At 38.0% G+C, this 27,999-nt stretch overlaps 2 protein-coding genes across 2 annotated transcripts; both read left to right on the top strand.

Annotated features, from left to right (window-relative positions):
• The first annotated feature begins 12,162 nt into the window (after positions 1-12,162).
• On the top strand, positions 12,163-22,651 carry LOC105276809 (UDP-glucuronosyltransferase 2B23). The gene is made up of 8 exons (XM_011334722.2): positions 12,163-12,562; positions 13,765-13,835; positions 13,938-14,036; positions 14,307-14,446; positions 15,360-15,673; positions 17,867-18,086; positions 21,630-21,849; positions 22,226-22,651. Exons 1-8 carry the CDS (start codon positions 12,371-12,373, stop codon positions 22,509-22,511), a joined length of 1,542 nt encoding a protein of 513 aa, XP_011333024.1. The 5' UTR covers positions 12,163-12,370; the 3' UTR covers positions 22,512-22,651.
• Positions 22,652-24,517: 1,866 nt separating this feature from the next.
• LOC105276808 (MOB kinase activator-like 3) lies at positions 24,518-26,620 on the top strand. The gene is made up of 5 exons (XM_011334721.1): positions 24,518-24,858; positions 25,017-25,167; positions 25,378-25,605; positions 25,677-25,792; positions 25,989-26,620. The coding sequence occupies exons 1-5, from the start codon at positions 24,814-24,816 to the stop codon at positions 26,154-26,156; spliced, it is 708 nt and encodes a 235-aa protein (XP_011333023.1). The 5' UTR covers positions 24,518-24,813; the 3' UTR covers positions 26,157-26,620.
• The last annotated feature ends 1,379 nt before the right edge of the window (positions 26,621-27,999 follow it).

Raw genomic sequence — 27,999 nt, forward strand, 5'->3', positions numbered from 1 at the left:
TCCAAGGGACTGGCGAAGAGACGCAGAGATACGAGTTTTCGTATCTTCCGAGATACATAAAATCGCGTCGACATACCGTCGAAAGCAACAACGATCGCCGTTAGCATAGTGGAGAACATTATAGCTGATGCTCGAGATATCTCTTGGAAACATACTCATCGCAATGGCGATCGCATGTATGGCGTTGTCGGGCAGAATCACTACACCCGGCGTTTGGCAAACACATGTCGCAGACGGGCGTACGGAATTCATCTCCCTTGTATCAGCCAGTACTTTTCATTCTCGGCTACATTTCTGTCCTGGACCTTTCCAACCTTTAAGGGCGTCGGACGCTCTTAGCAGATGCAACGTCAGTGGGATTGCGCGCTCGAGCACGAGTGTCTCCATTTTTGCCCCTTTTTACCCCCTTTGACGATGCGAGGCACGTTCAAAGAAATCCTCCCCCTGGCCGCGCTGCATCCACCCTCTCTTTCCACCCCTCCGATACGACGGCACACGCATCCCTGTCGCCGGCGAGTCTTGCAAGCATATCACGTAGATCTCTGTGCGAAATGTCTGATGATAGATCTCGCGGAGGGACATCGCGATGCAAAAAGCCGTCGTATGTAAGTATCGCGCGTCCTCAATACTGCCTCCCTTCTTTACCTCCCATGCTGCGAAATCCCGTCTTTATTCGATTTACACAAGATACCTTGCAGTTTTGTATAATGTAATGCGCGGATTGGTATACTGCAGACTGCGATTTTCCTTCTCAAAGGATTTTCCTTCTCTTGCCGGCCAAGTTGGAAGAACCGAGTAACGAAGCTCTCTATCGACGGCGTAATCAGTGTAAAAAGTTTCGCCGTCTCACAAAGACGCCGTACATTTGATGTAACTCGTGTGCTTATATAATTGCACCCAACGAATAAATAAATTGTCGTAACGAAATGCAACACTTACCAAAGCGCAACGTAAAGAGACGCGATCGTAAAACGTGAAACTGAAGCTTTTCTGGTTTCAATTGATTTGCATAATTTCTAATTCACATGATAGTCCCATCTATGGAACTGAATCTCCAAATTCGACAATTTTACATAGTTTTGGGATCACATTTTATGCATGAGTCATGAGAACTGACCACAAAATTTCAGAGAAATTCTGCAGAGTGGGATGGATAAATCGCGACATAAATGTCGTTTGACACATTCGGTGTAATATGTTGACACGGTTTCATATCTAAATGTGCACATTAGGGTCAATCGGTTTAACGTCACGTCTTTTCCGCGGATTCTGCACGCGCGGTGGCGTCCACACCGCAATACCCCACGTACGCAATGTAGAAATCAATTTAAATAATATCGGACGCGTGACAATATCCTCATTATTATCTAATTCAGCGATATTCAAACAACAATGCGTGATGCAGCGCGGGAACGAATCCGCGAAACAATTTCACCCCGGCAGGAGTCTGCGATCGATGCGGACCGTGCACGCACACACCCGCGATTTATAGGATCCGCATTGAATCGAAACGAACGCGCGACGCAGCTCCAATAATGTTATGAACGTTTATCGACACTGCGACAGTACGCGTAGCACGGGCATGATAGTTTTAACGGTAACTTTCCTGATTTCCCAGTAGCAAACAGGTCGGTAGTCTTAAATCACGCCAGAAACTGGCAAACAGTTAATACTCGATTCGCCTTTCACCTCTGGGAGATGCACTTATTCCACCACAAGAGCAGAAGACAGAAGGAAACGCGCAATGTAATAAGTTTTCCTGATCGACCGCGACTTTTTCAATTGTCGGGCTGCGTAGAACCACTGTTTACCGAAGTTATTTGACAAACAAAAATGGAATACAGCGAAATGGTCTGAGAATGGATAGAAAAATACACGTTACATGAATGGATAGAATGGATAAAAAAAATACACGTTACATGAATGATTGCTATTACTAATATTGTTTGTATCGTTTAATTATAATTGCAAGTAGTTGACTTGCACGACACTAGTCGGTTGCTGATATCGTCTCAGTAGCATTTTTCGATTTAACAATGCCTCTTGCTGATAATATTGAAAACACAAAAGCGAAAATAATCCGCACCAATCTGCATCCATTGTTCAAAATTAATTACTTTTCTGCTTTATTTTATCCTTTCAAACTCATATTCATCTTGCTTAAGATTTTGTTCTCAAGATAAAATATTCCACATTCAGCAATGGTTAACAAGAGTTAAAATTTATAACATCGTCTCTTTAATTCATAATTAAAACTTATTACTCGCTCCATAGTTGCTCGGCCTGGTTTGATGTCTCCTGGGCCTGCTAGTTCATCAATGGTTGCTTTTTCATGGCATTCACTCACTCGCGAAAATAATATATCACTTGCAAAGAAGTGATTTGATTGCGCGACAAGATACAGCACTCTCAATACCGCGAAGATACGATATGATGACCTGACAAAACAGAAATTAGGAAAGCTCTAAAGTCGGATGCACGATTTGTTTACAAGAAATGTCGAAATTTTTACTAATTATCAAATAAAATAAAATCTCACTTTATCAACTAAAAAGATTATTGATTGAAAAATTAATAAGCTGATATTAAAATATTAATTAAATAAGTTTACAACTACAATATTATAAATAATATTATAAATAAGTAAAATAAAACTCTCTTCTTTGATATTCGTGACAAGACTACTCATGCAGCAAAAGAGAACGCATCACGAGAGAAACGAATAGCATAGCAGAAAAGGGACAACAATGAAATTCGATTCAACTTTATGCACCTTTTTCAAAAGTAAATATACACGTGCAGAACTAGATGTTCAACCAATTACACGCTATTTCACTGGCAATGTAAATTTAACAACATGGTAAAGTACACATGGTAAAGTACAATAATATGTTCAAAGTTTTAGTAGCATACGATACGTGCACTTTACATGTGCTCTACAAATAACATGAGCCATTGCGTTAATATTAATTTACCAATTTTGCCGATAATCTGATTTTTATTCCCCATTAGTTTAGCATTGTACTATTATATGTCTGATTTGTTAATGTGAATTATCGGTTGTTAATTTAGTTCTATAAATTATGATACGTTCGCTTGTTTAATTGCTGCAGTATCCTCTTTATACTTATAACGCGCGAATAGAAGGAATTATTTATATCTTTAATTTTTATTTGATTTGATATCTATGATTATTTTGAAACGTTTAAAAGAAGATTTAAGTGTAATATAGAATATATAAATAAAGGCTAAGGAGTCTAAGGAGTCAGCGATAGAACGAATCTTTTTAGCGATTCCTATTCGGATGTCTTATTTTGTCGGCGAACGTGGACTTCCTGTGTTTTCCGTGCTTTTATGATTTATTTGTTCGTTATTTATATTGTCTCTGTTTTGAATTTCAACTGATTGAATTGACTGGTTGTTTTCGTATATAAACAATATACGATAAATAACTTTGATGTTGAAAACCAGAAAATACGAGCTGCTATGGACCTCATGTGAACAACAATAGCATGTCAATATATATTATATTAGGTAATTAGATTCTAACGAATTTTTTCGCAAACTTTCGATTTTATATATTTTATATTTTGCAAATAATATTTCGATCTCTAGAGTATCAGTATAAAAATGCCATCAATTTTAAAAGCTTTCAATTATTGATATATAATTATATTTTCTTATTAACTTTCATTAATATATTTTACATAAAATCGATTTTATGCAGTCAGGTTTCATCTGGCACCTAATTTATTATTTACTTCTTTGAGCAGAATTGGTTTACTTGATAAAATTTCCAAAGATCTCGAACAGTTTCGTCGCTTTTCTCATTAATATTTGGAGTGGACTCTCGACCGGTTCCCGCATCCAAGTCTTTAATTGAAATATCTGGCACAGTTGAAGGGAGGCGAAGCGGGAACCTGATCGGTAAGCTTCGGTTATCGCAAGAACACGACATTTCCTTTTCCATCAGAGTGCACCGCGTAATCCTCCGATTTTCGTTCGGTTGATTTCAACGCAGAAAACGACATGCGAATGCGCAAGTTTCTTCTGCAAACTTCATCGAGAATTGGAATTAAGACGTTATAGAAATGGATTAAGGAGTTTAATTAAGTTGATTCAACGCCGGCGCCACAAAATTTCGCAACCCCCTCCCTCCCCCTCTCGCCACCATAGGATTTGCGGATTGCCTTTTATCATCGACTCATCGCAGGAATCACGTATTTCTGATTTTCGAGTTCGCGTCGAATAAATTTTACCCATTTGTGCTTCCTTTCGCGATTGGAAAAGACAAATAATTACAAATATACTCGCTAGATCAAGTGCTAGATTAATGTTACTTTATAAAAGAATATTATTATTTAAGACAAGAAATCACTTAAATTCATAAATAATTTTTTACGTTGATAAATTTCAACTGAGATCTGTGAAATTCGTATAAGTAACTCGTCTAATCTATATATATATATATATATATAATCTACTATATAGCATTCATTTTTTTCCATTAATAAAACAATTTTCTGCTGTTACAATTGCAGCGTCGCGTTCGTTCGCTGCGGAATTCGCTCAATCTTTCGCGGTTGTATCAGAATTTCAACGTTACGAGCTAGGGTGAAGGAGAAGAAGAGGGCCGGGGGTTCGTAAATTTTCTGCCTTGTTTCTCGCGCGGCGAACAAAATCTGGCGTTTGGCCGAACCTAATCTAAAAACGATGGCGGTACTCAATGTAACAGTCCCGGATTTTCTTCGGTTCCCGCCGTTTTACGATCCACTCTCTCTTTTTCTTTCTTTTTCTCTCTTTCGTTCTCTCTCTACGTGCCTCTTCCTCGCTTCGCGAGCGCGATTTCATCTTATATCCGGCAGGATTAGAGAACCTCTGTCCCTGACCGTTTCATTACTCATCCTATACGCGCTCCGAGACTCTACGTGTTCGTTCGGTTTGTCTCTCTTTTTTCCAACGTCGTCCCTTTCCCCACGTCGCACTTCGCCCTGTTCTTTTTATATTCTCCAGTCCTCTTTCGGTCCTCTCTCGTCTTCCATTGCTGGGCGACTTCGCAATATTGTAATGTGAAGCACAATACGTTGCTCTCTCGAAGAGACGCGCCGCCATGAAGACGAGGATGCGCCGAGCGTAGGAAAAGATTAAAAAGGGGAGTAATACGTCTTGCGCCCCGGAGGGAGGACGTACACACGCTACGCGCGTAACGAGTATACGCGCGTGTACTGTAAGTGAAATTAAATGGTCGATTCCGCGAAAAATTAAATGTAAGAATAGCTAGCATTGTTAATACGAATCTTTTTATCCCGTCTCATTATTGAATATTTCACGCAAGCGCATATATCTAAGTGATATGAAAAAATAATTTGTCTCTTTTCTAGAAACCATCGAGCTAAGAGCTATTGTCGCAACTGTATCTAGCATTTCCGCATTTTACTCACACGAACGAATTAAATAATGTAATAATTTCAAGATCAAAAACGCAATCAGAGACATTCAAAGGATAATTTGGAAAATGTGGGGACCAAATTTATTCTAATATGATCGATAATCGTTGCAGGAGATCGAGAGCATTGTCCGTGGACGAATCGTATGGAATAACAGATTTTTTTCTTCCAATAACCTCGCTTTATTTACATAAATGTATTCAAGATAATAAAAATATTATGCCGGCAGTGGTGGTCCATGACAATAACTATCCGAAACGGCACAATGGCACAGTGGCGCGTCTTGAATTACAGAGTTCGGCACTGTCGACGTCTCCGAGGGGCAGTTATCGTTTGCTCGGAGGGTCCTATTTCTGCTCGCGAGATCGCCTCGACCACGATTCGGATCCAGTTAGGCGTCTGTATAGGCGTATACACAGCTGTGTACTCTCACATGCCCCATTGGTTTCTTATTGTCACCTGCGCCGAAGCTCATCCCGTAAATGGATCAAATGCGCGAAACATTTCTCCGATGGAACCCGAGATAGAATACTCCGCCTTCCGCAGAAGTGTCCCTGCTTGTGCAAAATACATTTTCGCCACAACAGATTTGTCTCTTGCCGATGAAACGCGTTACATCGTCGACCTGGAGTGATCGTAAATATTACAAATATAACAAGACCCACATTGCGACCCTCGAAAGAGAACTGTTAAAACTGGATAACTCATCGCGCACATGATACGTCACATCATCGATAACACCGTTTTTACGATCAGAAATGGAAGTTTCACGGAATTAGTGCCGGTAAAAAGTATTTCCCTCGCATCGTCAAATCTTTGGAGATTAAAATTTTAAAGTAAAGAAGAAACTGCAGAATGCATTAATGCATCGTAATCCTGCTTGTAGCTTTCAACGTGTACGTCTCTCGATGATTGTCGGACAGAGAAGCGAGATCTTAAAATGACAAATTATCGTCTTTCCAGTGCGAATAACTCAGATAAGAACGAGGCAAGGAGCACTAAGATAATCAAGATTTATCATTCCAGTCTACCGCAGAAAATTCCGCGAATGCCAAGTACTTTAAGTATTATATGTTGGACCGAGAAAAAATTCCATAATGGAGAGCGCATATAAAACGCGGGAGGATCTCGTAAATATTTATCTTTTTCTAACTTAGCGCTACGCTAAGTTTGCGCCCGGAATGCGACGAGACCCGCGAAACCCGGGTAACCCTTGACACGACTCGGAAATGCAGTGAATTCTCGGGTCCCAGCTATAATGCTCGCTGACCAGAAGTAATCTCATTAACCGTGTCGTAAACTCATCTAGCAATTCGCAAAGTATCCTTGTCCAAAATATGTACTTGCGCGCGCGCACGCACATACGCAATCGTGCAAGCTGCTTCAAGTCCGTAGTGTCCGTAGTTAATCCGCGAAAAACTCTTTTTCACATTATACCATTTATATTACTTATCCTATAAAGAAATTCAAAACTCGCACGCTGTGTTTTTATACTCAATTGTACACGCACAGATCGTGGTACAGATGTACCTAATTAAATCCTAACTTCCCACACTTTCAATTTTCACGGGCTTCTCACACTGGGGTACAGGCTATCCCACGTCGAACATTTAGTTAAAAATATAAGAAAAAATCAACTGATTTTAAGTCATTCTTTTTTTCCATCGATACACACTATACATCAAGGAATATGCCTATGCATAGGAAAATTTGAAAAAAGTAGTTTGTAAAATATTCACTTGTGAAAAAAGGTTGCGTTCAAAAATCGTGAATTATTTATTTTACTTGGGGTTTCAGGCACTCCTGTGTGGGAAGCTAGGATTAATTACAGTCGAGTCAGTTTGATCAAATCTCTCCCCTCCGCAAAAGAACGTCGAGACGCCGATGATATCAAAGTTGTATACAACACGTAAATGACAGCATAGATGCCAGCGAAGTTAGACGCTTCAAAAAATGGATTAATCGAGTGTGGAAGGGGCAGCTGGCAGGATCCCGGCGAGATACATTAAACTCACAGGCATTAGACTACGCTACGGAGAATGCAACGACAAAATCAGACATACCGTGCGATCTGGAACAAAACATTCGCGAGCGACAAGGATTCACGGACCGCGCGCCATATGGCAGGGGCTTTCCCGTGCGAGAAACTCGGCAAGGGTCCGCGAAATTAGCCGCAGATACCCGGGATTTCGCTTGCATAAGCGCTCTCACAAAAACTCAGGACTCGCGAGAAGGATGACTCGTGCAAGGTGGCGGAATTACAGCGGCAGATCTGCAAGTGGATGTATATATACGCCGCTATGCGGAGACGGACGGTGATTTTTCCGAGGCTGCGAAGCCAGAAGAGTCCTCAGAACTCAACGGGAACGCGACTAAGCAGAGAAAAAACGAAAGTTTCTCTTCTTCTGCGCGATATGTAAGTTGAAAACTGATTGGTATTTCTGAACTTTCAGCGAAGTTCCCGTAAAGTTTACTAATCAGAAATGAATGTCTCTGTTAGTAAGTTTTCCGTGGCCTGAGGTTAATAATATTCCGGGATGCTCGGTCGGATTACGGCGAAGTAAGGAGACGTCAAAGGGAACGCGCATCCCTTCTCAGCTAGCGCAATACGCAGCTTTGAAAAATTCACAAGCCATTTTGCCCGCGCGAAATGTATTCCGCGAGGTTTCCTGATAACTTCGGGCCCTAAGTTTCATTTTCTGACTCGAGTTTCGCCAGCCGCTGCATAAACCGTCCCTGTAACTATGCCGGTACAGTGTCGGAACAGAATGCAGAAGAGAAAGAGATACGAAAGAACAGCGGGAAATAGAAGCAGAGGGAGCGAGAGAAGCAGAGGAGGAAGCGGTGGAATGGCGAGAAAAGAGAGGAGAAGCGAGTAGTAAGGCTCTTGCAAAACATACGCGGCTGAATCTGACACGTCCTCTGGCAGTCTGTTGGGTTTTCCAGGATGGCGAGGGGGCGTACAAATCTAGACGGTTACTTACTGACACACACAGCATTTTGCTGTCGTCTACCGAACCTTCTCTCGCTCTCGCACTCGCGCGAACGTACGCGGGTGCGCAAACCACCCTCGCCGAACTCTCTCCCTCCGCGGCAGCTCGTTGCGTCTCATCCCCCGCCTCACCCCCGCGGTATTGTATTGTATTAAAGCCGCGGCTCGTGTTGCGGCTTGACAAAAGCAGGCGCAGGTCCTACGGTGCTGCGCTACATCGCTACGCTCCGCACGGCCTCCTCCTCTTCTCGTCATCCCCCTCGTAATCCTGCTGCCAACGTATCGCGCACCCCGTCGCGCCGCGGAGACCAGGCCACGTATTGTATTATTCACGGAGTAATTTAAACCGCAAATGATAGATATTCTCAATGTCCGTCTCCATCTCCGTTCTCCGGTACGTCCGATCATTCGGAACCGGACCAGACTTCTGTCTTATCTTGCCATACGTGACAACCGCAACAGGCGAATTTAAAACGTGAAAATACGTAACGATGCAAACTTACAAGGGAACATCGCAACCCCGAAAATTCTGATTTTGATGAAACTTTACACACATGTAGAGGGGGTATATACATGAATTTAGAAATTATCAGTTGATGCCCAAAAACGGTTTTAAGGGGTGAAACCACTCTTCAAATGTACGCCGCCTTTTTACTTTTCTCGATATATCTCGAAAAGTATTCGAAATATCAAAAATTGTTTTATATAAAAGTTGCATGATACAAATGTCTCTATTTAATGACATCAATAAAATTTTTTAAAACAATTTTTTCAAAAATTTTCGTAAAAACTTTTTTTTTTTTATTTTATAAAGTTCATTAAATAGGGGCGTTTTTACCATGAAACTTTTGTATAAAACATTTTTTGATATTTCGAATACTTTTCGAGATATATCGAGAAAAGTAAAAACGCGGCGTACATTTGAAGAGTGGTTTCACTCCTTAAAACCGTTTTTGGGCATCAACTGAAAATGTCTAAATTCATGTATACACCCCCTCTACATGTGTGTAAAGTTTCATCAAAATCAGAATTTTCGGGTTCGCGATGTTCCCTTGTTAGTTGCACTCGTGATTGAATGATCGAGTGTATTCAAATAACTCTTTATTCGATACGTTAGTAAGTGGAGCGCACGCATACAATTCCTCTCTTTTTCTCTGCGCGTACGTTTTTATACCTTCGCACACAGTGACATTTAACATAATTTCCGAGAAATTGTTTTAATCGCGCCGCCATACCGCTCGAAGGTACGTAGATATATTTTCCGTAGGTATTGTTTTAATATTCCTGCACCTGCGCGCTCGTGGGAAACATATCCCTTTATATATAAAATTATACTTTAAAATGAGTCGAAATGTGCTCAACAATATTTAATATCGTAAGAGTAATGCACCAGCAAAAATAAAATATGTATTCCAACCTGGATCTCCCACGTGAATGCGGTCCAAGTTCCTTTTTTTTATACCGGCATGCCAGACTTTCTAGAAACTTTGGTTTCCTCAAGTTTAGAGAAGCAAGATTTCTTTTTTCTCGTGCACTCATTCCCGGGAATGTTCTTATTAGAAAGAGCGGTTGAAGTAAAAAAGTTAAAGTATGCAAAATAGACGAAGCGTCGATGCGCTGTAAATGGTATCGTAATCGCTAGAATTGTGCACGTCGATACGTTAAGGCTATTCACTTTTCCGCCGGACAGCTTACAATTAACAAACTTCCCGCTCATCATCTCTCTCATTCGATCCTGTCGCCAAGTTTCAAGATGAACCCCCGCCGCGCGACGATTTCATCAAAAGCGCTTTCGACCCTTATCAAGCACATCTGACTCTGACACGTGATTCGAATATACCGCTTACCTGTGCAATGTCAACCTCTTTAAAGTTATGATATAGCTCTATTAGAGATCCACGAAATCGCCCGAAAAATGTATTTAACGTAAAATGACGATATGTCTGGACGGCAAAATGGCGACTCGAAATAGGTGGAAATGTAATTTTAATGGCTACATTTAGTAAAAATTTTAGCGTTCGAAACGTCGTGGTAAAAGCTGCAAAATTGCAAAACCGATGCCAACAATAGAACGGTGCGCTCCATAAAAATTAATACTCTTTTTCATGTACGAACAATTTGGACATTGATGTATCGGATGAAACCGTGATCATCTATAATTTATTTTGTGTGCCACGAAGATAATTTGTCTATGAGCAATTTCAAAAAGCGCCCGCCGGAAATTATTCTTAGTAAATTTCGCGCATCCTGGCCTGAAAGGCAACTTTTCGCGACTCCTCGTAACAAACAACGTTCGCATGCACCGTCCTCGGCCTTTACAGCAGGTTGACGCGCGCAACGGCGCGAATTACCGAGAGGCTTTTCGTATCTCGGCTGTTATTACGGGTCTAAGTAACGCGCTCTGCTTAAACCCGTATTTACGACAGTTAGATGCGAGGATCCTTTTGTCTTCGGCGCGAGAGACGTTCCTCTTTAATCGATAGCGCACAGCATCAATAACTTTTAATTCATGTCGCACCGCGATCCCACACAAACGCGAGCGACTTTATCCGTCCCGTAAAATCGCGTAACATTGTAAAAAAATGGAATGATATTATAAATGAGGGTTTTTTTTTATTTGTAATCTCGCGGATTTTTAGAAGAATATTCCACACGACTAAAACTGTTTTAACTGATAAATATTGATTGACAGACGACGACAGCGTTTATAGGAGAAATAGCAGGTATCACATATTTCTCCTTTCTTGATTTATCGTTACGTTGACACTTAATATTGTTAAATAATTAACAAAATTAATTTATTAAAAATTAAAAGTTTAATTTCACGTAAATGCCTATTTTTTGAGCCTTTTTCATAAAGCAGCATGATTGATATGCAGCGCAAATTAATCATAGAAAAAAAACTGTTTCAGATTCTATGACAGAAAAAATATCACTTAACATAATTTATTATATTTTTCGAAAAATAGAAATTCTCTTTCAAAGTGGGACACAATATTTTCTCGTTTCCATCAACAATGTTACGGTTCACGTTTTATCTAGGACCTCTTCTTGTAACGAGAAGAAGGAAAACGAGTCATATGTCGAAGGTAATGGTGCGTCAGTGAGTGATTTGTCTACACCCTCCGGTTTTTCCGTATGCTTATATTTTTCCGCCCGTTACTCTTTACCTGTCTCGCATGTCTGAATATCGTATATCTAAAATGCCGGTATACAGAGTATTAATGCGCTTTGTAGTTACGTACCCATATCAATCTCAGAGTGCTGCGAATTATAGTGTATATATTAAATCTTGTTAAACTTAAAACAGAAACGCGTCGAGAAATGAGACTTATACAGCGCAATCGAATTCGCGTTCACAATCAAATAAAATCTTCTCCTGTTTTTAATTTTCTAATCCTGTAAATTTCATTATCAAGCTTACGTAATATCCTCATTCGCTCATGTGTACTCTATTATACATTTCTATCTTTCATCATTTTTGAACGCGCAGCAAGCATTATGAATATTTCTCGACAGCACGTCCGCTATCGGCAATAAAGTTATGATGATCTCTAACCCTCATTGAGACACAACAAAATAGATTCGGTGAATCGCGTATCGCGCGTGTGAATGCCGCTTTTGTACTCTCGATGAAATATAAAAATAAGGTCCGCGCATCGCGCGCGCGCACAGAGGCTTGAATTATTTCTGCCGCAAAGCTGAGTGAGAAGCACCCGACCAATGGACAACCTTCTCACTTATTTACTGTGGCCCCAAGCAAACTGATCGTGGAACATGTATTGAATCTTTTATACGGACCACTTCGTCTTTTTTCCGTCGTACGGGTTCTTTTTAAAAATTCCTGCGCAAAACCGGTGGCCTCGATTCTTCGCTTAAAAGATTGAACGGCCGTTCCGCGTCCACGAACGAAAGTGTTCTGTGCCCGAAAATGCGCAAGATCGTGACTCTCGTATTGCTATCAATTTCACTATTCCGCACTTTCCAGGACATCCGCGGATACAGCATCCTGGGCATTTGTCCGAGCGCGAGTTACAGCCACCAACAGCCCTTTCAAGCATTGATGAGAGCATTGGCGTCCCGTGGCCACAATGTTACTGTCGTGTCAACAATTCCCTTAAAGGTACGTATATCTTCGTGTCCTCATCTTTCCTTCAAACGCTCACTCACTTCCCTTGCCACGATTATGCCACGTCATTTGTGCTCATTTGCAGTACAAAACAATTGAATTATCCTGATCTGACTTTATTTTTTCAAACTGCGTCATTCCTAAAAATACGTAATTTGGAGACATTTACATTTGATATTTACATTATCCGAAACAGAACGCGATGCACTTATTATGCATCAATCCATGTTTCTCACCAAATTTCTATTCCAAAACATTTTCCAGCTCGATTCAACGCCTGTTTATCGTTACTTACAAAACTCATCACGAACAAAGCTGCATTGTGCGGAAGAATTAAGATATCGCATCATTCTTACTTTGCTAATAATAATTATCTCTAAAATCATCGTGAACCTTGCGACTTTCCATATTCTGAAAATACTTTTTGTTCTCATCAACGGGATCCATTCAGACATAACTAGATCAAAAACTATGAAACCGATTTAAACGGTATACAGTATTTCATTAAATATTTCGTTCTCAAACATAAATTATTGTTGAAAATAAATTTTAATTAATTTTACAGTGACGGAAAAATTTTGCAGATTGATAAATGCATGTATTTGACGCGACGTCTTCTCTTCACGCTTTTTCCCCTCTATCATTCCACTTTCTTCATTTCTACGTACTTTTTCTCCGACATCCTGCTCTCAAGTCCTCTTAGATCGTTCCTCTGACGTCTCACTCGTTCTCACTGTCTACCGTCTTATATACTCCTTCAGCTCACTCTCTCTCTCTCTCTTTCTCTGCTTTCTCCCGTCCTCCTTCTCTCTCTTTCTAAACTCGAGTTCAAAGTTACGCAAACTTCGTTTAGCTTCAATTTACTTCTACTAACATTTCTCCTTGCTGAATGTGTCTTCTCACGGCTTGATGGTCCTGTTTCTTTCGCGGCGAAATTAGGGATTAAATTGTTCACGTAAACTGAATAAAACCTAACTAACGAAAGTATAATTGCTTTGCACACAAACTGTCGTGACATTTTATTGCTTTTTTCTCCTAAAGCCTGAATAGTTATTGATACAATTGCTTTTTCATACACGAAAAGCAATTGACACGTAAAATTATGCTTTTAGTATTTTATGTAGCATCATATATTTATATCGTAAATTTATTACATAAAATTAATATTTCTTTCCAATCTTCCTTGTATTCTCTAGAATCCTCCACCGAATTATGAAAACGTTGATCTATCATTCTCGTATCGGAAGAAAGATTGTACAGGATTAAGGTATAACCGTATTACATTCATCATGTTTTGTACAAATCAATATAAAAGTCGATTTTTTCCCAAACCTTGCAAATTCATAATCTTGAATTTTATCTTTGACAGACATATGGGAGCATATACATTACTCCATAAGAACATGGAAGAAGCAAATGAATTATGCAGAGAGCAGTTATTCAGTTCCGCCATCGCGAAGCTCATAGCGTAATACCATATTTATCTTAATCGAATTTATTTTAATCCAATATAATACACAAGTTTATCTACGATATTTTAAATATTCAAAGATATCTTTTCAGGAATGTTAATTAGATCAAAGCGTTATTCGCGAGTCACATAAAACTGTACGGTTTGAATTACGGACGCACTTTCATCGTCCAACATAAATACGCGATAAAAGATCGCAGCGACTTTAATAGTACTTTATTACTCGACTTTTCTACTAAAACGAATCTAACTGGCGTTTGTTTGCAGGAGCAACAAGACGTTTGACGCAGTCATTATAGAGCAATTATGGTACCAGTGTTATTACGCCCTCGTAAAGCACTACAACTTCCCGGTGCTGATGGGATTTTTGAGTGTGGGCAACCTGCCTTATGTAATGGATTCCGTGGGTGAGCATGTGCGTGCCGAAGACAAGAGGTCGCGCGATTTCATCGGCCTAAGAATTTTATTGTTTGCGAAAGTCGCCCAGTCCGGGTAACAACTCCAGGAGTACGAGCCTGTTCGGAGACGGTCGTTCCACGATGTCTTTCTCTACGGAGTTCCACACCCCCCCGGGAGGGTGGCACCGGTGGTGAACGTCGTTACCGCGCGCGGAAATTGACGTAAATTGTTGGTAAAGCAGAAAGTGCGAGCAATCGGAGACCGGGTCTTCGTGGAAAAGGATAGATTACTCGGTAGTGCTTTAACTTGTTCCGGTCCAACCCCGGAGGAGCGACGGAGAAAAGGTGGCGAGGGACGACGCGCCGGTTCGCCGCCATTCGATTCCTTTACCTCGACGTAATTGAAGATACCCGAAAGTACTCTTCCGGATGAACGTAATAGACCGTGAAATGGATCACCGTGTGGCTATTACTGAAATATTTCAATTAAAGCTGAGCGACTGTTGAGGAAAAACGTACGCGTATCGAGGCAGTAACGTTCCCGTGCATTGATCCGACCCAATTACCGTAGAGAGTTTTCGAAGAAGTCCGATACCCGATTCTATCGCACGTCGAATTTCTGTCTCTTGATTTGCCGGAAAGCTTGTCGGACTTAATACCTTCTTCGATCCATCAGTACGAAAGCAAAGAAGGAAAACAGTCGAAGACGAGTTTAAAAAGCATCGCGCATGAAATATCTCTCCATCTTGATAATTCTGTATAAAAGAGATTCTGCATACGAGAAGTACTATATATTTTCCTTAAAAACTTTTTCACTTCACATTTGAATACGCCCCTTTTTGACGTAGAAGTAGATAGTTTAATATTCTCTCACGCTTTATGTTTTATGCAAATATTCCATTACTGCTTATACGGTCGGCAGGAAATCCAGATGATCCCAACATGAGTCCAGATATGGCGTACCCATTCACGAACCGAATGACAATCGACGAACGTATATGGAATACCCTTTACACGACGTGGACAAGATTGTATTACCGATATTGGCATCTATCAAGGGCTCAACGCATCGCTAACGAATGGGCGCTTGGTACATCCGTCTATGATATCGATAAGAATTTCAGCCTAGTGATTCTGGGTAACAATCATGTATTCGGATATCCAAAACCATTACTGCCAAATGTGATTGAAGTTCACAGTCTGCAAATTTCAGAAAAATTCGAACCCTTACCCGAGGTAAGAGAATGCACTGTTTTTATGAAAAACACGATATCTATTATGGTAAAATTATTTATAGATAGTTATAATGCAACATGTCAGAGAAAATAAATTTAGAATTATCCAGTATCAGAAAAATAATTTAACTTTCTAGAAATTTATTTATTCGACCACAAACTGGTTATACAGTGATGACAAATAGTAATGGTGTTTAAGAAGGGATACGGTTTTTTGAGTGTCTTTTAAAGTTGCTTTCTGCCAAAAGCGACTTTTATGTAAAACTAAAGTTTGGGGTTTTTTCACGCTTGAGAAGGACCGAAATAGTTGGGTCGAAACGTTGCGTGATTTGTCATCACTGTATAACCAGTTTGTGGTCGAATAAATAAATTTCTATATATATTGATTCACTGGTGATAAGAAGGAGTATTATTTGAATTAACTTTCTAGAGCTAATAAATTTCTCTCTGTTTCTCGCTCAAATATTAATTACGATGGAATTTTGTTAAAATGGCACAAAGCTGTATTTATATCAATACAATATATAATCCCAGATTTTATAATATTTTAAATGCAAAATTGTAAAGAGAGCTTATATAAATGGTTATTTACGGTCATTGGTCTTTACGGTTTTATTCTCATTAATTTCAAGTAATTTTTAATGTTGTGCGCATTTGTATAATAAAAGTAAATTATAGATATAAAAAAATTGAATGACTTATCGAGTTAAACAAGTCAATTTAATAATAATATTTTCTATCCGCGAATTTTGATGTTTTTACGACGATTAAATCTTCGCCTCTCGCAGTTCTACGTACGCCTCGAAAAGGCGAAATTGTATGTCGTACGAGAATGATTTCTCTCGGGAAAATACATACCATTCTCACAGGTGACCAGTAATAGTCAGTTGACGGAAGTTTACCAACGACTCAGCGCAGCGACGTAAAGGTAAACGTCATTGCTATTTACCGCGAACCGTTGTAAGTTTCCCAAGGGCCAAGAAGAAAAATATTATTGGAGGAGTATTTCGCGTTGAAGATCCTTCACATAGAAAAAATAACCGCACAGAATCGCCTCTGTATAATATTACAAAAGAGCCGTTTGTGTTCCCTGATACCAATCGAGAAGTATATCATCAAAAACCTTCGTTTACAACAGTATGATACTAGCGAAACTATATTGATAAAGCGTAACCTTTGATAGTGAACTAAATACGGATATAATTATTCAATCATTTATTAATTTAAACCTAGAGTTCTATGAAATGTCAGTTACACATTAATGATATATGAATTTATTATGAAGATGAATTTTTCTGGGAATAAAAAGATAAATTATAGATAAACTTGAAGATAAAATATATTGAAACATTAGCTAGACAATAATATGTTTTAGATTTCTATTAAGAAAGTGAATTTGTTAAAGAAGCTATTCATAGATGCTATAATTAAATAGAAGATAAATTTGACCGTTTTGCTCATTACTTTAGCAGTTCAGGATTAAAATTATCGGACCACAAAGACAAAAGGTAACTGCAGTTATCACGTGATCCCGAACGATGCTGAGATGCGGAACGTGACCGCGACAATGTGCGCCTGTCTTTATACCCATACACTTGAACGTATCGAAATCCGTGAACAGTTGTAATTAATAGGACAAAGCCCTCGGCTACATATTGTGCATATGGAACCACCATCGCCATGTCTGCCATAAAAGCCGGCGGAGGTTTCGCAATTAACAAAGGAAGTTGTATTATCAGTAATATCAGTCGCATTAATAGAGAGAGAGAGAGCATAATCGGTTCCATTCGCTGTCCTACTGACAGTCACTAATGCGATTTCGTACATAGAAAGGGTGCATCGTGCATAAAAAGCATTTTTATAAAACGCAATCTATTACGACAAAATGGTATTCGAATATTGCACTGCAATGAAATATAGGCTTTTTCTGTTACTAAATAAGAAATAGAAATTGTGTGTGTGTGTGTATCAAATTTCTTGTTTTTAATCGTCTTAAAATTAATTAAGGCTAATTTAAAAAATGAATTACGTCATTATTCAAGTTCTCGAACATGTGACATACTAAACCGTCTCCAAACTCTTTTATAGATGCGTCGCTGGTGAATATAATGTAATTCGCGAGCGAAAGGGATCGTGAGAGTTACCGCATCCCCTAACTCTTATTAAAACACCTCAACATTTTCGCTTGTCTCAGGATATCCGAGCGTTCCTGGACAATGCTCAGGATGGTGCCATTTATTTCTCTCTCGGCTCGAATCTGCAAACTCACCAGCTACCCGCCGGGCCTTTGACCGCATTGTGCAACGCTCTGGGCTCGCTCAAGCAAAGAGTTCTATGGAAACATGACGGGAACATGGCCATTCATCCAGCCAACATCAAATTTGTGAAGTGGGCGCCCCAGCAAGCGGTCCTCGGTAAGGCTGCCCAAGGCTAAACTGACCGCCTCTTTACCTCGTTCTCTTCGGAAGGAGCGGATCAACCGCCGCGAAATATGCACTTACAAAGCGGTTCGATGGGAAACATTTTATGCCGGAGTTTCTTTGTGCACGAAGATAGCGAATCAACGGGATTATGAAAAGGATAGACCGCGAGAATTTACCGCGCAATCTTATTTCAAATTTATGCAGCCACGATCCCTCTTATAACGTCTCATTTACAACGTTGATCCGCAACGCCTGCTTTTAATTTTGGCAACAGACACTTCGTTGAAACCGCGCGAAGCTTATTCTTTTCTCTGAAAAATTTCGAAGAATATTATCCGTTGTTGTGATTTTAAATATATTGATGTGATATTTAAATGTGGTAATATTTTAATTAAAGAAAAATCGACTCCGAACTGGTCAAAGAATTTATTATTGAAATTCCGAGTAGGAGTAAATTCTACGTATTCTGCTCAATTTATAAACGGTAACCAAATTTAAACGTTCAGTTATTAAGGACAGTAAATCTATAAATATTCAATTTTGATTCCATTATTGATTAATTTCGAATAGAGACTGTTAAGACTATCTTACTAATTTATTAGAATATAGTAAAACATTTTTAGCATGGACAAAATGCAAAACGTCAACTAAATTGTTCAAACAATTTCGTTAGTCTCATATATCGAATCAAAGTATTTTCGTTCGCTATTACCGTAAATGAGTTGAGAAACTTGCATTTAAACTGTTAACAATTACATCCTTCTTTTGTTAACGTATACAACTGCCCGGATTCGTCCTTTCTTCATGGATTCAGACAAGTAGAACCACCACAGAGCAAAGAACTACAAAGCGACAACGTCGACGAGGACGACGACGACGTACCGACCATCGCGCGCAGATATTTAACAAAGTTGCGTCTTCGGCTATGGCGGCGCTTTCGTTTACAAAAGACGTTAATTTTCCTCGACTAGATTCTTCAACCGCAATCTCCTCCTCGACCCGTGGTCTTTAAACGATTCGAACTTAATTACACGGCTACATCGCGGTCTCACGCTATTTTCCAACATCGCCCGACACCAAAGACGAAACAAGTTTCCCCTTTATGTCGAGGAAACACGAGGCTGGACTTTAGCCGAACAAAGTCACCGCGATCACGCGGAACGGTGCGAACACCGGCGTTTCGAAATGATCATCAAAGCCCCGTCCAATCGAGATCGCGTTACGATCTCAGAATCTCGGATGTTTGAATTCGAGGAACGTTTGCCCTCCCTCTATCTCGGCGTGGCACATCAAAGAGAAAAGTAACTTAAAATATAAGAAAGAGAACCGACGCACACGTCGATACCAGGGTCTCTCTAGCTTTTCGGAAGAGCGAAATCCGTTATTTTTGTGGGAGCCGCTTAAAGGTAAGTATTGAAACTAAAAAACCGCAAGAGAGAGACAAAGGGAGGGAAGGGAAGAGAGAAAACCGCCAGCAACACTGCCGCGACCAAGGAAAATACGGCCACGGACTCGTACAGCGGAACGAAGCGAAACGATAACTCATGACGCATGCGGCGGTGAAATTCTCGCGGGAAATTCTGACAAACAACTCCTGTTGGTTGTAACGCAACGGGCCCGATGCAAATGCACAAACGTGCACAAAGTTTTGTGCACATTGATAGACAGGCGGCAGCGGTTGCCTGCACGAAGAACGTGCTAATGTTGGAAATGCGAATTGGCGACTGGAAGAAATGATGCAATTAATCGGAACTTCGGAATTTCCGACGTATACAATGGCCTGTTACACTTTTCGACAATTCCACGTGCCGATATTTTGTTTTTATATTTTTATGTACACTGTAGCAGTCTCAAAGTTAATTTCAGTGATTTTTTAATAAATTGGCATTTCAATTATGTTAGAATTATATACGCAATAAAATTTCCTACTATTATAACGCGTAGTATTTTTCTACTTCAAAAAGCTTTCCGTTTTTATCAACAAATTTGTTAAAACGTAGAATCCTGTGAATATCGAAGCGTACAAATAATTATATATCTGTTTCCGCCTGGAGACCGCTAAAGCTAAAATATACTTTTTTATCGCGGAAATGTATCGCGCGTTATGTATAATGAAAAAAATCTCACCCCTACATTCGCGTCTGCAAAAAATGCACATCGGCAGTTCGAAGTTCCGTTGAAAAATTCGCCGCGCATTGATACTCGCAACGCGATTAATTGGCCGTAAAAAGCTGCGACACAAAAAACTAAATACGACAATGCGGACATTTTTATGAAATCTCGCGTTATGAAGTCGCGCGTCCTCCTGGTAGCTCTCCAGTAAGCAAAATGTGTGCAATCTGCCAGCAGATTGGCAACAGATTACTGCAGAAGTTGATAGCAAATTGGCATCCGTTATGTCCGCATTAGGATAGTGATCTGCCAGCAGAGCCTGCTAACAGACTCTGACAGCAGATTGGCGGCAGAAACCGAGCAGGATCTGTTAACATTTGATGGCAGATTGACAGCAGAAACCGAACAGAATCTGCAGCTTTTGGCCATTCATATTTACGATATATTAAAGCATGTGTTTACTTTTAACACACTATAAATTGCCATTTTATATTACCATGTGTTAAAAGAACGCATTTGTTTGTTCGTTAAATTAAAGTACATTTGGCTTGATGTGTCTTTCTGACAGTTCGTTGCATAATCTCTCTCTTATTGTTAATTTATTCTAATCCGAAGTCCGAATTTTGCTTTCGAACTTGAGATTGCTCGTGGCGCGCGTGAACTACATGGACGTTGTCCATGGGAGCCTCTGTGCCGCGAGTGCAGAAATTTTCAGAAAAATTAATATTATCGTGCCAAGGCGCGTATATTAACTTATATAACTGTTAGGCTACATCTTAACATCGAGTAAGAACTCGACGTGTGCACCGCATAGCGGTGCGGAGCGAAAACACGTATTCATAGCCGTGTAAATTTGAATACTGTCAAAAGCTGCAGATCCTGTTCGGTTTCTGCTGCCAATCTGCCGTTAGATTCCGCGCGCGCAGATCTCGCTCGGTTTCTGCTGCCAATCTGCCGTTAGATTCCGCGCGCGCAAATCTTGCTCGGTTTCTGTCGACAATCCGACTTCAAGCCATGTTTGCAGATTCTGCTCGGTTTCTGCCGCCAATCTGTTCTTAGATTTTGTGAGCAAGCTCTGTTACATTTCTGGCACCAATTTGTCGAATTAATCGTTAATAACAACTTCTGTATCAAATTTGTTGTCTTTTGGCTGGCAATAGTTGATAGCAGATAGTTAGCATCATCTGCTTTCGGCAGACTTGGCTATCTGGGTCGCGATCAACGCTAGAACTTCGCCCCGCCTCTCGCCACTCTTCCCGTTATTTTTTAATATTTTCTTTTTTTCTTTTTACCATCGCATTTCAGCGTCATCGACTCGCATCGCATCGCATCGCATCAACCCCCGTAAAGTTCGGAAGCGAATAATCCGTAAAGCATCATTTTACGGTACTTGATGTACTTAAGCCACTTTTATGTATGCAGCGCATCCCAGGGTGATGGGGTACGTGATGCAGGGCGGATTGCAGTCGTTGCAAGAGGCGGTCCACCATTCCGTGCCGGTAGTCGCAATTCCCTTTTTCGGGGATCAACTTTTCAACGCACGTAAAATCCTAGACGCCGGTATCGGGCTGACACTGGACATCGACTCTATGACCGAGGACTCCGTCGTACAAACGCTCGTGGAGATCGTCGAGAATAAAACGTGAGTCCGATACGGTTCTATCTGAAAAATTAATCTCGACGGCACTTTGCCGTTTCGATGACTATTCTGAGGGCTTCGGCAGACAGCGCGACGCACCTCGCGACACGCGACTCGCGACAGCCAATGAGTGTACAGCTTTTCTATCAAAACTGTAAGCTGATTGGATATCGCGCGTCGCCTGTCGCGAGTTGCGTCGCGCACTTATTTAAAAGATACGCCTGAAGTGTAATTAATTATTATTTGCGATCCCTGAAGACTGACTCTCTGCTCGTTTCTCTCAAATGTTTTTTAGATCAACTTTAACGTCACGATTCTAAATTCTGTGTAAAAGTAAACGGAATCCGTTCACGATGTCCTACAAATATTTTTATTGCAGGTATCTAAACAATATTAAAACAATGTCGGCGATTATACGGGACGAGTTGGTAAAACCCATGGAGAGAGCTGTGTGGAGTGTGGAGCACGTATTGAAATTTCCGAACTCGAGACATTTACGGTATCATGGACGTGATATGTCATGGATAGATTACTATGCGACGTTTCTGTGCCTGACTGTATGTCTCATTGTTTTATCGTATTTTATTTGTATATTGTGTATTAAAGGCGCCGGTGTTTTTGTGAGAAGCAAGTGGATAAATGATTTGAAACAAAAGTTTGACTAATAATGCAGATTTGTATGATTTTGAGGTAAATTTAAATGTAAAATGCGAATTGATGTCATTATACGATTCATTCTTTTTATTATTCATTATTTTTATATGTTGTTTGCACAGAAAATAAATAAACAGCTAACATTTTATTAATATTAGATATTATCAGAATTTTTTATTATCGTGTTATTAATTTTTCTCTTATTTATAAAAAGAATTTCTACTTGTATAAAATATATTTTCCCGGGCAGTATCTTACAAATATATGAAAATTTCAATAGTTATTATATCATTATATCATTCTTTTTATTAACTAGCTAAATATATTAATTTATATTTCTCAAACATTTAGTATTATATCAATTCTAATTTAAGAGTGCATTTACATTATACATATACTCCATTAAATGTAATAAAAGATCGATGAAAGTATATGCTAATCGTATTTTCCGAGTTTTCATTAATCTATCCATTCACTGTATTATTGATAAATACTAAATACAAATCCCACTTTATCAATATTAATAGCTTTATCAATTTATTAATAGCAGCTCTCTCTACGCGATAATTATCCATTACTTACAATTTATCTGCCATTAATAATTCAGGGATCTGTAAGTTGTGACTGATACGTTTATACTTATTTATTTACCGATATATGGTACAAGTATAGTGATTAAAATATAATAACAGAATATATATCTTACATATGCAAGAAATGGAAAAGTAATTTTTAATCACTAATTCTTAATTGTTTCTCTCCATTATCTTCACTCCATACATATATACAGGGTGTCCCGGGTTTTAACCGACAAACTGCGGGAGCATATTCTACTAGTGGAAATAAGAAAAAATTCTTATATCGAGTTTGCTTAGAAATGCTTTATTACAAAGTTATAAACCAATATTGAAAAGAAATATCAGATAAGTAACAACGGATTACGTAATTGCAAATGGGTATTACTAAACACAGAACTATCTGGTACTCTCCTGTTAGGAAATCTACGTTGATACTCTCGTACGGCAGCTCGTGCATTTCCGTCACAGAATCCGTACACGAAATGAGTATCAGTGTATTCCTCATTTGAAAACACTTTTGGCATTCTGATAGTAATTGCTAGTTGACACGACGATTGAAATCTAACGGCTACTGTCGTGAAAGTAACAATCATACTGAATCGTTTCAACATAGTGAACATGAATACATGTGAATACACGTAACATAAACATCTTGGACCTTCCAAATTCTACACTATGTTCCGTTGTTACTTATCTGATATTTCTTTTCAATATTGGTTTATAACTTTGTAATAAAGCATTTCTAAGCAAACTCGATATAAGAATTTTTTCTTATTTCCACTAGTAGAATATGCTCCCGCAGTTTGTCGGTTAAAACCCGGGACACCCTGTATATAATGAAAGGAAAGAATTCATTACTGAAATGATAAAACACAAACAATTCCAATAATAATGTTATCTCTCATTTAAATTATTCAGATAAATCGTGTTCAACTGTCTTATCGGTCTGTAACCGCAATTTATTGTACAAATTGTAAATACCAGCATGAATAAAGAGAATCCGAATTTAGCACTCAGTGTTCCACAAAACGTGTAATTAAATTCCAACAACATATATTTCAACCTTCACGATTATTCTTTCAAGTTGTTTCAGATACTTTTCCCTTTAATCAATTTAGGAACGGACAAGGCACGTTAATGTTCCGATGCTATATTCGGCATGATAGATATTTAAATGTTGTAAGTAAGTGTGTGTGTTGTGTGTGAAAAGCCTTTAATTTTATTTTTAACATATATGTAACAAAGCTGTTTCTCAAAAAATTATGTATTTTCCTAAATAAGCTTTGATAAAATAAAAATGCTATAATTTTAAGTTTTTAAATAACAGTCACGTGTATGAATATCTAAACGTGATACGCGAGACTCTCCTTCTCTCTCTCTCTCTCTCGTTTACGCCCAAATTGATGCAACTTCATATGGAAAGCATTCCTGAGCATGCGCTGTAGTCTATCACGCCGAATATGTCGAATGCATCGGATTCGGAACGTTAACCTGCCTTGTCCGTTTCTACGTTGATTGAAGGAAGAAATATTTATTTATAAAACAACTTGAACGAATAACTTGTTGCTCTTTGCTTGTGTAACTGAACGTTCTGCAAGATTATTTTTTGTGCCGGTGTAAACATAACTATATAGCGCTTAGTGTTATGTGAATCGTGCCAAGTTTCAACCGGTTTCCTGAATTTTTGTATGAGAATATAGCCATAGAACATAATACAACAAAATCTTCGCACGCGATGACTACATTAAGCGGTTTCATCGAATTCTTCCAGAAGGGGAAGGTAAGGATTGCAATCATCTGTTATTCATGGTCACTCAGGTTGATTTAACCTAGAATTTAATTCCATTTGCAATCTGTAGTAAATTTGGTGTTTTTAGTTTTATATCTTGCAACTATTATTATAAAAATGTTTATTAATTTACATGTGTGTTGTTGCAGACGTTTAGGCCGAAGAAGAGATTTGCTCATGGAACGCTGCGTTATTCTTTACACAAACAAGCACAAGCTTCTCTCAATTCCGGTATTAACTTAAGAGCGGTCGTAAAATTACCTCCTGGGGAAGATTTGAATGATTGGATCGCCGTTCACGGTACGGAAATATTCAATATTAGTGTAAAAATTAATTACTGTATAAACATTTTGTTAAGAAAATATTTTAGTATGTATCTTGCTTCAACATTACTTTTATATTATTTAACAAGAAAATATCTTTAATGTTTTAGTCATACTAATATAGGAAATATTTTATTCATATTAAAAGAACAATATAACAATAATTAAAAATATTTTTCTATTGTAGTCGTGGACTTTTTTAATAGAATAAACCTTATATATGGTACTGTGTCGGAATACTGCGATTCGGCTTCCTGTCCAGCAATGAGCGGCGGGGCACGTTTTGAGTATCTCTGGGCGGATGGTGAAAAATATAAAAAACCAACAGCATTACCAGCGCCACAGTATGTTGCTCTTCTTATGGATTGGACGGAGGCTCAAATTAATAATGAAACAGTCTTCCCCGTATCGACAGGTATTATTATTTGGCCATTTTATTTTTATTTATTAAGTGATATTGCAAGTGTATCAATAATTTTATTGCAGATGTACCATTTCCGAAAACGTTTATACCCTTATGTAGAAAGATTTTGACGCGTCTCTTCAGAGTTTTCGTTCACGTATACATCCATCATTTCGATCGTATTGTAGCGATCGGAGCAGTAAGTATATTATATATGCACATATGTCAAATAATAATGTTATTATAAGTATTCTGGCTACACACGCGCGCGCGCGTGTACGCATATAACGTATGTTTTTATATAAATATATAAACTATGGTTAAATATAATAAATAATTTTGTTTTTCTTTTTAAAGAAATTATTGACTATACATATTATATATTACTGTTCCAGGAAGCACATGTAAACACATGCTACAAGCATTTTTACTACTTTGTAACAGAGTTCGATTTAATAAATCCGAAGGAGTTGGAACCATTAGCTGAAATGACTGCCAAAGTTTGTAAAGATAGCGCTTCGCCAACTCAAACTACAGTACCGTCGAACAATCAAGGCAGATAGTTATCTTACGTTTGCAATTAAGAAAATTAATAATTACTATTTTTGTTGTTTACAGAAAAATCACGGAATCTCCAAGAATATTAGATTTATTTCGAATAAAGTAGAATATTTATGACATTCATGAATTATACCTACATCATGTAAAGGTAAATTGCTCTATCTTCATATTTTAGAGAGACAATCTGTTTTATATTATAATTTTTAAAGAACTAATTTTTGTATAAATGATTTTTTACATTTGTTGTATATTGGAATGAAAGTTAACTCGAAATTTATTTATTAATATATCGATATAAACATTGGATACATTTTATATGCTTTTATACTGTTTTTACCTTTTTTAAAAATATATACTAAAAGCAATAATATAAGGGGGATTGTAATATCTTGTAAATGATATTGTCATTTAAATATTTTCAATTTAAAAAAAGTCAATAAAAGACATGTTTTATCTCTTTAAAAAATTCATATTGCAATACTTAAAAAATAGTCATAGCTACAATACTTTATAAGCATTTCTTTTATATTATATGTATTCTTTATATATATATATATATATATATATATATATATATATTGTATTGTGTAATTAAGTCCCAAATTTATATGAAAAATTTTATAACCGCTATTTATATATTACATAGATCATTGTAGCCAAGATGAATCTCAGCATTTGTTACAGAATATTAAATATTGCATTTTTAGAGAGCTGAAGATTATTGATATCTTCTGTGTCTTCTAGTCTTCTATAATAGTCTAGCGTCTTCCTTGTCTTTCAAAAATCAATCAAAGTAAAATCTAGATAATTGTAATTACCTAAAAGTTACTTGTAATTTCTTTATTCTTTACGTAAATTTTATTTCAGCATTTCTATTAGTATAACTGAGTGAAACATATGAATTATATAAGAACAATAGTCTGTACCAAAACGTGTGTTTGCTATTTCTGAAATTGAGTGCGAATATGTTGTCCTTGGTTAGATATAATATATGCTACCTATACAAGAAATGTAAAAAAATTAAATTATCGCAAAATAATGTAGAAATGCAGTAAATAATACCATTAATATTTCAAATATCTACATGACGAATTATTGTTGCATCTGTATCGTATTAATTGTACTCTTGTAAAGTGTACAATGCTCATATAGAGTCTTATGTGTGTGAAAAATGCATATGATAAAAATAGAAATTGTGTTTAGTTATCGCTATAGATTAAGTATGTAAGTATTTCGTGTGCAATAACATTCAAATATTAATATTAATAAGCAAGCAGATTCCAAATTTCTGCGAATATTTGAGAAATAATTTAATTCACTTTATTTCTACTCTATTATTCGCATATGCATTTTAACATGTTTATTTACTTTCATTTGCATAACAAATCTCTCAGTTGATATTTAAACTGACAATTTTAATACACAATTAACAAATTTATATTATTTACATAATTTATATAGTTCGTAAAAGTTCGTTTCAATTTTCTGGAAAATGTTATTTATGCCAAAGCTTATTATGTGCTAATAACGAATAGCAATTAACATCTATATTAATATGTATACACAAATGAGTGAGAAAGAAAGAGAGAAAGAGTAAAATTGTATATTTTGTCATTTTGTCTCTTAATTCTCAAGTGCAGACATGGAATTAAATTATTGATCAGATTCTTTATCTTTACGTCGATTAAATCTGACAATTTTCACACATCAGTCGCAGTAAAATATTAATGAATTTTAACATAAGTTTGAACATGTGCTAAAATCCATGCTTGTATTTGTAATGTGTTATATTTTAACACATTTAGAACAGTATCGGAAATTAATAGCGCTATCCGTGTCAAATAC

The sequence above is a fragment of the Ooceraea biroi genome, chromosome 2 (assembly GCF_003672135.1).
Source record: "Ooceraea biroi isolate clonal line C1 chromosome 2, Obir_v5.4, whole genome shotgun sequence".
NCBI classification, from domain to species: Eukaryota; Metazoa; Arthropoda; class Insecta; order Hymenoptera; family Formicidae; genus Ooceraea; species Ooceraea biroi.